At 43.3% G+C, this 13,194-nt stretch overlaps 1 protein-coding gene across 1 annotated transcript in view; it reads right to left on the bottom strand.

The window, feature by feature from the left end:
* The window catches only part of pgm5 (phosphoglucomutase 5), a 127,468-nt gene that overhangs the window by 65,929 nt on the left and 48,345 nt on the right, over window positions 1-13,194 (bottom strand). Inside the window, exon 4 of the mRNA XM_052019906.1 lies at window positions 1,714-1,839. Coding sequence (XP_051875866.1) covers window positions 1,714-1,839 — 126 coding nt within the window. The remainder of the gene's footprint in view (window positions 1-1,713; window positions 1,840-13,194) is intronic.

Genomic DNA, 13,194 nt, shown 5'->3' with positions numbered 1-13,194 from the left:
TTTCTATTCTTAAAATGTTCCAAATAAACCAGTGTTCAGCACTTGCAGATGTTCTGTAGAGGACTGTTTTATGTCTAAGCTGTGTCCTTATTGCTTCATTTTTTATTCTTTGCTTCCTGCGTACTCCCCAGTACTTTATAGCATCACAGAAACCTCTGCATAAAAGAAGGCCATTCAGCCTATCTTGCCTAAGACAGATCTTTGAAAAGAACTCTCCAAATAGTTTCACTTAGGTTCCTTCACCCGTTCCACCACTCAGAATCCCAAAGTAATGTCAGGGATAATTATACAACTGCTACAGAGAAATATTGGCAGGCTTGAGATTGATGTCAAGAAGTGAGACGAGGTTACTTTGTCTGTACCTACAGTATGTGCCTGTGGTGCTGCTGCAAGCACGTTTTTCATTATACCTGTACTTGCCGTACTTGTGCATATGACAATAAACTCAACTTGACTTGAAGATTAACTCATGCATGAAATCAGAACACTTGCAGTATTCCTGTACCACGGTTTCAGACCAGGACTGGAAAGTATCAAATATTTCACCGAGAGAAATCACTTCATGTCATTTGATACAGGTAGTTCAATTAAATGACTGCTCTCCAAATAAAAAAGAAAATCTGGAAAGTGAGGCAGATAATTGGAGCATACTCATTTATTCTCATAACACAGAAGTTGGCCATATAGCCAATCGAGTCTATCCCAGTTTCCTCTGTAATTCCATTAGCCCCATCCCCACTCTCCTTATTTCCCTATAGCCCTGCAATTTATTTTCACTCACACATGCTCATCAATTCTTGCTGTCTTTATTCTTTTTGCCATTAACCTACGCTAAGAAGTAAATTACAGCAGCCAATTTACCTACCAAAATATCTTTGGAATGTGAGAGGAAACCAGAGCACATGGAGAGAATGTGCAAACTGCATAGATTTCACCCAAGGGCAGGATCAAACCTAGGTCCCTGAAGCTGTGAGTTAACAACACCGACTACTGCACCAATGCCACCCACATTATGGGGCTTGTTTGGAATTTTAGCCCGGGACCTCTCACATATCATGTGTCCTAAAGCCTGAAGCAAGAATCATACCTCTGCACCAATAAGCTCAGTTCTGTAAGGCTGCAGTTTTAGATAGGATTGATGACCTCAGCTTCTCCAGTCTATTCATGTGAGTGCAATCCCTTGAACCAGAAACCATGCTGATAAACCTCCTCCGTACCCTCTCCAAAGACTTCACATTGCTAGAGCTGAAACAGCTCAGGGTAAAAATTTGTCCTTGGTCTACAGTGCTAAACACCTGTGGAAGTGGGTATCAACTGTGAATTGTACCTGGAGACACAAGAGACTGCAGATGCTGGAATATGGAGCAACAAACAATTTGCTGGAAGAACTCAGTGGGTCAGGCAGAATCTGTGGGAGGAAAGAAACTGTTGACGTTTCAGGTCAGAACCCTGCATCAAGACCTGGTGGATTGCACCTGGTTCCCCACACATGTGCATCTGGTGTCTCCAGTAGAACCAAATATTGGGAGAGAATTACATAAGCATTTAACACCAGGGACCAAAGACAAGTTTCTACCCGGTCATCTCTAGCAATTATTGCGTAAGTTTTTATTTACATTCGTGTTACCCGTTTTCTGCATTTAGAAGGGGCAGCAACATAAGAAACGTAACAAAAACCAGTCATCAATCCAGCTGGGTAATGCTTCAACTTGCCTCCGTGCATGGCATCTATCCTTATTTTCAACTGGTTAGGTCCAGTGAGCAATCCTTTGATGGCACTGAAGTCGAAGATGGTCCTCAGCATGTTGAGGTAAACATCTACTGTGTCCACAATTTCAACTGGAAAGGTAGAAGGAAACAATCAAAGGATTATTAAAATTCAGAGGTACTTTTTGAGTGCAGTTTGCTAGATAGGCATTGATATTTTTAAGATGGAGACCCAAGAGACTGCAGGCACTGGGATATGGAGCAACACACGAACTGCTGGAGGAACTCAGCGGGTCAGGCAGCATCTATGGAGGCAAATGGGCAATCGATGTTTTGGGTTGAGATCCTTCACCTGGTCTGAAAGAGTAGATAGGAGATAGCCAGTGGAGGGAAGCGGTGAAGTAACAACTGGCAAGTGATAGATGGATCTGGGTGAGGAGGGGTGATAGGCAGATGGAGGAGGGGAGAGTGGAAATAGCGACAGAAGCTGGGAGGAGATAGGTGGAGGTGACAAAGGGCTGAAGATGATGGAATCTGACAGGAGAGGAAGGTGAAGCATAGAGCTAAGTGAGGGAGGTGGGGTGGGCTGATGGGAACAGTGGGGGAGGGGAACCAGTGGGAGGAGTGTGTGGCTGTTGGAGTGGTGGAGGAGGAGAAAGAAACAGGGTGATGGGGGCTGGGGTGAGTGAGTCTCAACAATATCCTTGTAAATCTTTTCTTTGTTCTCTCTTGTGCAATTCACATCCTTGTGACCAGAAGAGTTGGCCATAATTCATTGGAATAAACCTAGGAATAGTGTCAGTCAGCAATATGTTCAAGAATCAAGGCAAAATGCGTACAATTATAAAAGTAACTTGTGGCATACCTTTCAGTCTTTCACTGGGTTGGGCTGCATTATCAATGCAACGGGGTTAAGCTATCCTTCCTTAGGCAACCCATTAAAAAGATGCCCCCTTCCCCTAAAACAATCTCTGCCTTGTCAATAACTTGCCTGCAAAATAGCTGAGGTGCATGCAAATGTTCATGCTCACTAATCACCAGTGAGTGAGAACTTAGAGCGATGCCAGTTGCAAGCTTTGAAGCAAAAGCCCTTGCACTGATTCTCCAGATTAAGAAGGGGATGAAGAAAAGGCTTTTAAAAGGATTATTACAGGCTGTTCAGCTCATGGTGTCCATGGCAGCTGAGGAAGAGCAAAGCAGGCTACCCTCATCTTCCAGTTCTTGGTCCACAACCATTAGGTTATCGTACATCAAGCACATATCCACGTACTTCTTCAATAATTGGTAACTGGTATTGGTTTATTATTATCACATACACTGAGGTAAGTGAAAAGCTCTGTTTGCACGCTATCCAGACAGACCATTCCATACATAAGTACATCGAGGTAGTACAAAAGGAAAAACAATAACAGAATGCAGAATATAGTGTTACAGTTACAGAGAAAGTGCAGTGCAGGCAGGCAGATAACGTGCAAGGGCCATGATGAGGTAGATTGTGAGATCAGGAGTTCATCTTTATTGTACAAGTGTTCTGTTCAAGAGTCTTATAACAGCGTAATAGAAGCTGTTCTTAAGTCTGATGGTAAAAGTTTTCAAGCTTTTGTATCTTCTGCTCGATGGAAGGGGGGAGAAGAGAGAATGTCCGATCTTTTATTATACAGTATATGATGAGCATTTCTGCTATCACCAACCCTTCAGGTAGCCTGAATCCCCACCAGGCTCTTGAATGAAAAAATTCTTCCTTAATTTACCTCCAATCCTTCCACCACTTACTTTAAATCTGTGTCCCCTGGTTATAGATAATCGTTCCTTCATATCCCACCTATCCCTTGCCCTTATAATTTTTATACACCTCACTTAAATCTCCTCTCAGCTTCCCCAGTTCCAAACCAAACAACCCCACCCTAACCTATCTTTCCTGTTACAATTCTCCAGTCTTGACAATATCCTTGTAAATCTTTTCTTTGTTCTCTCTTGTGCAATTCACATCCTTGCGACGAGAAGAGTTGGCCATAATTCATTGGAATAAACCTAGTCAGTCAGCAATATGCTCAAGAAACAGGGCAAAATGCATACAATTATAAAAGTAGCTTGTGGCGTACCTTTCAGTCTTTCATTGGGTTGGGGTGCATTATCAGTGCAGTTATGCATGTTAAAGTTGCTCAAGTTGTCATGGTTAATACTCATGTTTTTGTAAGCTAGTAAAATATAACATCAAAGGCAGCAAAATTTCCTTTAGCTTCAATTATGGTTGCTCTTTAATTTATGAGACTTACTGCACAATACAGGCAGACAGATGAACAGACAGACAAGCAGGCAAACATTCAGGCAGACAGGCAGGTGTATAGAGAGACAAACAGCATATTCAACAGGGCAACATTAATTGGTATTCTCCCTGGAGCATCAGGCAAGATCTTTGTGATTTGGAAACCAGATGAGAAATTTAAAACTGAGACATTGCTTAACCAGGGAGCCAGTGTAGTTCAGCAAATACAAGATTAATGGAAGAACAGGACTTGGACCAGGTAGGACATGGGGAGTACAGTTTTAAATGACCTCAAGTTTACAGATGATAGAATGAGGGAAGTTAATCAGAGTGAACAAAGGCCAAAGGAGGGTTTCAGTATCTATGAGTGACAGAGGTGGACTTAGGGGACCTGGACAATATTGCCAAATAGGCCATCTTAGGGTGACATGGATCCATAAAACTCACATCAGATTCAAACTTGGCACCAAGATGGTGAACAGCCTAGTTCAGTTTCAAACAGTTGCCAAGAGATGGATGGAATTGGTGACTTGGGAACAGAATTTGTTCCAGGATCCAAAGGTGATGATTTAGGTCTTTTTACTACCTCGTCAAGGGACATCTCTTTTCGTCTGCTCATCCAATAGTGGATGTTAGCCAAGCAATCTGTAAATTTAGAGACAGGAATGGGGGTCAAAAGAGGTGGCGGTGAGATAGAGCTGAATGTCATCACTATTAGTCACATAAGTGTTTTCAGATAATGTTGCCAGGGTGCAACATGTAGATGAGAAACAGGAGAAGGCTAAAGATTGATCCTTGTGGGATACAAAAGGTACTGGTGAGGGTGCCAGATGACCAGCCATTATTAGGATTCTTTGGCTACCGCTAGACAATTTAATGAGGTGAGTACGGTCTCACTTATCTGTACGCCAGTGAAGAAGTATTGAAGGAAGATGAAGCAATCAAATGTGTCAAAGGCCACAAAATGGATATTGCAAACACATTGGATGATATTATTGATTTTGATAATAACAGAGATTGCTGAAAACAGGGCAGGCAGAGTCTGTGGAAAGAGAAACAGTTAATGCTTTAGGTTGAAGATCCTTCTCACTTCCTGATGACAGGTCTCCAACCTGAAATGTTAACTCAGTTTCTGTTGCCACAAATGTTGCCTGACCTGCTGAGTGTTTCCAGCAATCTCTGTTTTTATTTTAGATTTTCGGCACTTGCAGCATTTTGCTTTTCAATTCCTATTGATTTTGATAAGATCTGTCTTGGCAATGTGGCAGAAACCTGATTAGTGGAATTCAAACAAGGGTTTTTAGAAAGTATGGAAATGAATATGGAAGGATAAGAAGGAAAAGAAGGGAAGTAACATGGGCAGAGGACCCGCTGGCCAGCACCAGTACTGGGGAAAAGGGCAACTGCTCATTGCAATGCGCTTCACTTGAAATGGGCTGGGACTAAAGTCCCAATAAATCTAATGACTGTACATGAGGCTCCAAACTAAATAGTGGGGCTGGTGGGAGGTGAGGGGAGGGAAAGTTTAGAAAGTTAAATAAAAAGGACAAAACAATAGCACGGAGTACCAAAATGGGAAATGGGAGACTGTCAGGAAGGGACGAACAGAAGGGCACCCCTCCAGTAAAGGACAAATGGTATTGGAATTGGAATTGGTTTAATATTGTCACTTGTACTAAGGTACGGTGAAAAACTTGTCTTGCATACCATTCATACAGATCAATTCATTACACAGTGCATTGAGGTAGACAAGGTAAAACAATACAGAATGCAGACTGAAGTGTCACAGTTACAGAGAAAATGCAGTGCAGGTAGACGATAAGGTGTAAGGCCATAATGAGGCAGATTGTGAGGTCAAGAGTCCATCTTATCGTACTAGGGAACTGTTCAATTGCCTTGTAACAGCGGGATAGGAGCTGTCCTTGAGCCTGGTGGGACATGCTTTCAGGCTTTTGTATCTCCTGCCTGATGGGAGAGGGGAGAAGAGAGAATGTCCAGGGTGGGTGGGGTCTTTGATAATGCTGGCTGCTTTACCAAGGCAGCAAGAAGTATAGACAGAGTCCATGGAGGGGAGGCTGTTTTCCGTGATATGCTGATCTGTGTCCACAACTCTCTGCAGTTTCTTGTCATCACAGGCAGAGCAGTTGCTATACCAAGCCATGATGCATCCAGATAGGATGCTTTCTATGGTGCATCGATAAAAGTTGATGAGTGTCAAAGGGGACATGCCAAATTTCTTTAGCCTCCTAAGGAAGTAGAGGCAATGGTGAACTTTATTGGTCATGGCATCTATGTGGTTGGACCAGGACAGGCTATTGGTGATGTTCACTCCGAGGAAATTGAACTCTCAACCCTCTCGACCTCTGCACCATTGATATCGACAGATGCATGTGCACCAATCCCCTTCCTGATCTCAATGACCACCTCTTTTGTTCTGTTGACATTGAGAGAAAGGTTGTTTTCATGACACCATGTCACTACACTCTCTATCTCCTTCCTGTACTTCGACTCATTGTTATTTGAGATACGGCCCACCACGGTGGCATTATCTGCAAACTTGTAGATGGAGTTAGAGCAGAGTCTGGCCACGAAGTGAGGTGTTGCTGCGTATCCTCACTGATTGCAGTCTGTTGGCTGGGAAGTCAAGGATCCAGTTGCAGAGGGAGGTGTTGAGACCCAGGTCTCGGAGTTTGCAGATGAGTTTGCTTGGAATCATAGTATTGAAGTTGGAGCTGTAGTCAATAAACAATCATCTAATGTAGGTGTCTTTGCTGTCCAGATGTTCCAGAGATGAGTGTAGAGCCAGGTAAATGATGCCTGCCATAGACCTGTTTCAGCGGTAGGCAAATTACAGTGCGTTGAGGCTGTTTGGGAGGCTGGAGTTAATGCGTGCCATGACCAGCCTCTCGAAGCACTTCACGATGGTGGATGTCAGAGTCACAGGGCAGTAGTCATTAAGGCATGCTACCTTGTTTTTCTTAGGTACCAGGATGATAGTGGTCTCCTTAAAACAGGTGGGAACCTCAGATTGAAGCAGGGAGAGGTTAAAATATCTGCAAATAGCCACACCAGCTGATCTGCATGGGATCCGGGTCAGATACTTTCCGTGGGTTCACTCTCCAGAAGACTGATCTTGTGTCCTCAACGGTGACCATGGGTTCAGGTGCATCGGAGGCTGTCGAGGTGAGTGGTGACATTCCAACCCCCTTCTGTTCAAAACGTGCATAGAATGCGTTCTCATTGGGAAGGGATGTGCTGTTGTCGACGATGTTCCCCGACTTCGTTTCGTAGCCCGTTATAGCCCGTTAAGCCCTGCCACAATTGGTGGCTGGTCCGGGACTCGATTTTGGATTGATATTGTCTCTTGGCATCTGTGATAGCTTTATGGAGGTCGTATCTCAATTTCTTGTAAATGTCAGCGTCACCTGCTTTGAACGCTGCAGTCCTCGACTTCAGGAGGGAGTGGATCTTCCGGTTTATCCATGGTTTCTGGTTTGGGAACACCTGTATTGTCCTCTTTAGTACACAGTCCTCAACACACTTGCTGATAAAGTCCATGATGGTGGTGACATACTCATCAAGGCTGGCAGCTGAGTCTTTGAACATGGACCAGTCCACTGACTCAAAGCAGTCATGTAGAACCTCATCTATTTCCTCAGACCAGCACTGTATGACTTTCTGTACTGGACCCTTCCACTTCTGCTTCTGTTTGTATGCAGGGAGGAGGAGCACAGTCTGGTGGTCTGACTTACCAAAGTGAAGGCAGGAGGTGGCTCGTAGGCATCTTTGATGGTTGTATAGCAATGATCAAGGGTGTTAGGGCCCCTGGTGGTACAGGAGATGTGCTGGTAGTATTTTGGTAACATACTCTGGAAATTGGCCTGGTTGAAGTCACCTGCAATGATGAAGAGGGCCTCAGGGTATCCTCTTTCAAGGCTGTTGATCACAGAGTTCATCGAGTGCAGCCTTCATGAGTTATTGATGAACTATTCATTAGCACCACGAGTTATTGATTAAGAAGCAGATCCCACTGCCTCTAACTTTGCCCAAGGACACTATACAGTCCATTCAGTGAATTGAGGAGCCCTCGGGTTGTATGACACGGTCAGGTGAAGCAAGTAAAAAGGCATAGGCAAAATTAAAGGCTCTTTATTTGAATGCATGTGGTATTTGTAACAAGCTGGGTGAATAAATGGCATGACTGGAGATAATTAGGTGTGATCTCACAGCCTTGACAGAGACAGAGCTGTAAAGTGACCAGACTTGGGAGTTAATTACTCCTACCTGCTCCTCTTTTAGAAGAGGTAGACAAAATGGAAAAGGAAGCAAGGAGGCCCTGATATTAGAGAACTGGATAAAAACAGGAGGAAGGATCCTCGCTCAGAAAATCAAGATATCATTTTGGGTGGAGCTACGAAATAGCAGGAAGCAGAAAACATCTGTAGGAGGTGTAGTGGGGCCCCAAAGAAGAATGGTAAGTCAGGGTATTATATAAAGCAGGAAATGAAAAGGTAATACAATAACCATGGGAGATTTTAGTTGTCATATAGACTGGGCTAATCAAATGTATAGTAATAGTGCAGAGGATGAATTAGTGGAGCATATAACAGATGTGAAGGATCCAGAGAGGCAACAGGCTACCTTACATTGAATATTGCATAGTAAGGAAGGGTTAATTGAGGCCTTTGGGGAACCGTGCTCATAAATGATGGTATTGTATATAAAAAATGGAAGTTATTTGGTTCAACCTGAAACTCAAGTCTTAAGTCTGAATAAAGCAAAGTAGGGCAGCACAGTGGTGCAGCTGCAGAGATCTGGGTTCAATCCAGAACTCTGGTGCTCCCTGTGACTGAGTGGGTTTCCCCTGGGTGCTCCGGTTTCCTCCTACATCCTGTGGGTTAGTAGGTTAATTGGCTACCTAGTTCAGGTGGATGGTAGAATCTCAGTGGATGGAAGTCGTTGGGAATATGGGGAGAATAGGTTACACGGCAAAGTAGTGGGGGAATGGGATTGGTCTGTGAGCTGGCATAGACTTGATGGCCGGAATAGCCTCCTTCTATGACATATAAAAGCATGCAGTACAAAGACACGAGGCATCAGTTGCCTACATTAAAACTACATTAAAAGGTAAGACAGGAAGCAAGGAATGATTAACACAAAAATTTAATACGTTATTTACAAATAGTGTGTATCCCTCATAAGTCAAAATAAACCAAGATGTGGTCCAGCTGTGGCTAACAAAGATCAAAGCAACAGGCTTGTTAAGGAAGCAGTAAGCCATAGAGTTGGGAACATTTCAGAATTTAGCAAGGGAGAATCAAGTCATTGACAAGGAGAAGGGAGGTAGGACACTAGAGCAGGTCAGTGAAAAACGTAGGAACAGACTAGATATACTGTAACAGATGTGTAAAAGGGAAACGATCAGCTATAGTTAATGTCAGACCCATACAGAAAGGCAGGGGAAATTATCTAAGGGAATAAGGAATTAGTAGAAAATAATAATTATTTTCTGTGTGTCTTCTCAGAAAAAGACATCCCTGGAAACACTGGAGCACAACAGGTCTAGAGAGAATGAGGGGTGCAAAGAAATTTGAACCAGCATTGGGATAAAGGCAATAATTCCCCAGGACCGTGCATCCTAAGGTTTTGAAGGTGGTGCCTGCAGAGATTGGAAAACTCACAGAACATAGAACATTACAGCACAGCACAGGCCCTTCAGTCCACGATGTTGTGCCAACATTTTATCCTGCTCTAAGATTTATCTCACCTTTCCCTCCCACATCACCCTCCATTTTTCTATCATTCATGTGGCTATCCAAGAGCCTCTTAAATGTCCCTAATGTATCTGCCTCCACCACCTCTGCCGGCAGTGTGTTCCACACACCCACCACTCTATGTAAAAAACTTACCCCTGACATCCCCCTTATACCTTCCTCCAATCACCTTAAAATTATGTCCCCACGTATTAGACATTTTCGCCCTGGGAAAAAGTCTCTGACTATTCACTCGATCTATGCCTCTTATCGTCTTGTACACCTCTATCAAGTCACCTCTCATTCTCCTTCGCTCCAAAGAGAAAAGCCCTAGCTCACTCAACCGATCCTCGTAAGACATGCTCTCCAATCCATGCAGTATCCTGGCAAATTTCCTCTGCACCCTGGTCACTAGTCACTGACCTCCAGGCAGAATACTCTCCATCCACAACCACCCTCTGTCTTCTTTGGGTGAGCCAATTCTGAATCCACACATCCAAGTTTCCCTGGATCCCATGCCTCCTGACTTTCTGAATGAGCCTTCCATGAGGAACCTTATCAAACGCCTTACTAAAATCTATGTACACCACATCCACTGTTCTGCCTTCATCAATGTGCTTCGCTACATCCTCAAAGAATTCAGTCAAGCTAGTGAGGCATGACCTGCCCCTCACAAAGCCATGCTGACTGTCCCTAATCAGCCTATGCTTCTCCAAATGCCCATAAATCCTGTCTCTAAGAATCTTCTCCAGTAATTTGCCCACCACTGAAGTAAGACTCACTGGTCTGTAATTCCCAGGGTTGTCCCTACTCCCTTTCTTGAAAAAAGGAACAATATTTGCCACTCTCCAATCATCTGGCACTATTCCTGTGGCCAGTGAGGGTGCAAATATCATCGCCAAAGGCACAGCAATCTCTTCCCTCACTTCCCGTAATAACCTTGGATATATCCTATCCGGCCCCGGTGACTTATCTATCCCAATGTTTTTCAAAAGTTCCAGCACATCCTCTTTCCTCATGTCAACATGCCCTAGCATATCAGCGTATCATCCTCCAAAATCCCATAGAATCTAGTGTGGTTTCCTCAATGTAATCCTACTATGTAAGAAAGGAAAGAGAGAAAACATAATGAATTATATACCACTTAGTCTGACATCAGTAGGAGGAAAAATGTTGGGAAATGGTAATAGGATATTTAAAATAATAATAGTTTTGGGCAGAGTCAATATGGATTTATGAAAAGAGTAATCTGGCAAATCTGTTAGCATATTTTGAGGTTGTAACTAGGAAAATAGTCAAGAGCAAAGGAGTTTATGTGGTATATTTGGAATTTCAGCAGGCTTTTGATGAGGTGCCACTGGCGATTATTAGTGAAAGTTAGAGCACTCAGTATTGGGAATTGTATGGAGTGCGTTGAAGATGAGTTAACAGTGAGAAAACAAAGAGTAGGAATAAACAGGTTATTTTTGGTTTGGGAAGCTGTGACTTAACTTTATTGCAAGAGGAGCTGAGTACAAGAGTGGAGATGGCTTGCTCCAATTACATAAGACCTGGTTGAGTCTGCATCTGTATCTGATCAATCCTGAGAAGATGACAGAAAGTCTGAGCAAGTTTGGGTTCACATTTGAAATAGTGTGTCTGATCCGCCTAACTAAGGAAGGATATAGTTGTGATAAGTTGTGTTCAGCAAAGATTCACAGGACCAGCTCCTGTGATGGCGGATTGTATTATTGGAAGAGATTAGCAGACTGGGTTTATACTCTCTTGAGCTTAGAATAATGAAAGGTGATCTCACTGAAAGATTCACAACTCTTACAGGGCTTGATAAGGTAGACATGGAGTTGATGATTTCCCTGGCTATGGTGCTAGGGGCTGCAATCTCCAAATGAGGGGATGATAACTCAGGGCAGCTATATACCTGTGGATAGTGGACCCTGTCCTCAGTGCTTGGGCTTTAGAGAACATGAGTAAGAGCTGTACATTTAGATCCATCTTTTCTGTCTTTAACCTTTCATCCTATCACAGACCTTCCTCTCCTCTCATCTTCCCCTGCTTCTGTACTTGTTTCAAATTTGTTACTTTAAGACATTTTCTTGATCTAATGAAGAGTCACACAGCTGAAAGATTAACTTCATTTCTCCTTTCATGGATGCTATCTGACCTGCTGAATGTTTTTGGCATTTTGTGTTGATATTAATGGATGCCAGTGCCATGACCTGGTGCTCTTTTCCATTTTGCCAGCATCAAGCACTCCCAGGTTAGACCACAGCACAGCCAAATACAGTTTGGCATTAATCCCATCTTCAAAGAGTTTCCACCCTCTTGTGTGTTTGTAACATTTTCCACACCAGCCATCTGAATCAAATTATTGCTTTGTTACCAAATATTAGGCAACTTTATGCCTCTTAAATATTCCCAATGGCAGATTAGGTTTAAACTTGTTAAATTCTTTTCACGCAGGCATCAGACCAGAGAAGGCTGCATCAAATTGTGAATTGGTCTCCATAGTCCAATGATGGAAGAACAATGTGCGAATTTGTGAGAGTCAAATTACCACTTGTTTCCACTTGTTACGTCGGCGTAGTATGAACAGAGACAGCCGAATGAACACAAATACTTAGTGCACTTTTAAACATGAACCCACACCCACTCAGGCTTTCCATTGTGTTCTCTGCTTGTTCAGGATTCCATTGGCTCTGATCAGCCCCAACCCACAACACTGGCTCCGCCCCTGGCCACTGTTGGGTTACCCTATTGACGGCATAGATTTGGGAAGGCTCTGCAAGTTGGACTTGGTTCCTCACAAGAGCATGGACACCATTCCACGTGCCTCAAATTTTATTCCATTTAAAATAATTAATTTGTAAAGAAACTGGCATACATTGTTAAAATGTTAAATGGTTCAATATTCCTTATCAGTGCTCTTTAAATGAGTCACTCACACCCTGATTAAAATTCTTGCCTTTGGTAATAAACACATTTTCAGCTGCCTTGATGAAATTAGCTGAGTTTACTGCTTAGAAGATTAAGGAACACATTTTAATGGAACAAAGAGGAGAGATAATGTATCTGTGATGCTGTCCAATTGAGTCAGTTTATGGAAGATTTTACATCTGCGATGATGAAAGAGAGTTTTGAGAAGTGTATCTGGACCACTGCCAATTCCAGGCCCACTTATCCAATTCCCTTCCTTCTCACTCCTATGGTGGTGCTGCTGCCTCATAGCTCCAGCAACCCAGGTTTGAACCTAACCTTCGGGGGTGACTGTGTAGAGTTACTGCCTATGACTACGTGGGTTTCTCCTGGGTGGTTCAGTTTCCTCTCAAAGGTATGGTAGATGAAATGCTTACTGCAAATTGTTGCTAGTGTAGGTGGGTGGGAGGAGAATCAGGATGGAGTTCATGGGCATGTGAGACAGAATAGGGACTGCTCTGAGAGCTGACATTGACTTGATAGGCCAAATGGCCT

The sequence above is a fragment of the Pristis pectinata genome, chromosome 7 (genome assembly GCF_009764475.1).
Source record: "Pristis pectinata isolate sPriPec2 chromosome 7, sPriPec2.1.pri, whole genome shotgun sequence".
Taxonomy (NCBI): domain Eukaryota; kingdom Metazoa; phylum Chordata; class Chondrichthyes; order Rhinopristiformes; family Pristidae; genus Pristis; species Pristis pectinata.
This window is presented reverse-complemented; position numbering and strand designations above follow the sequence as displayed.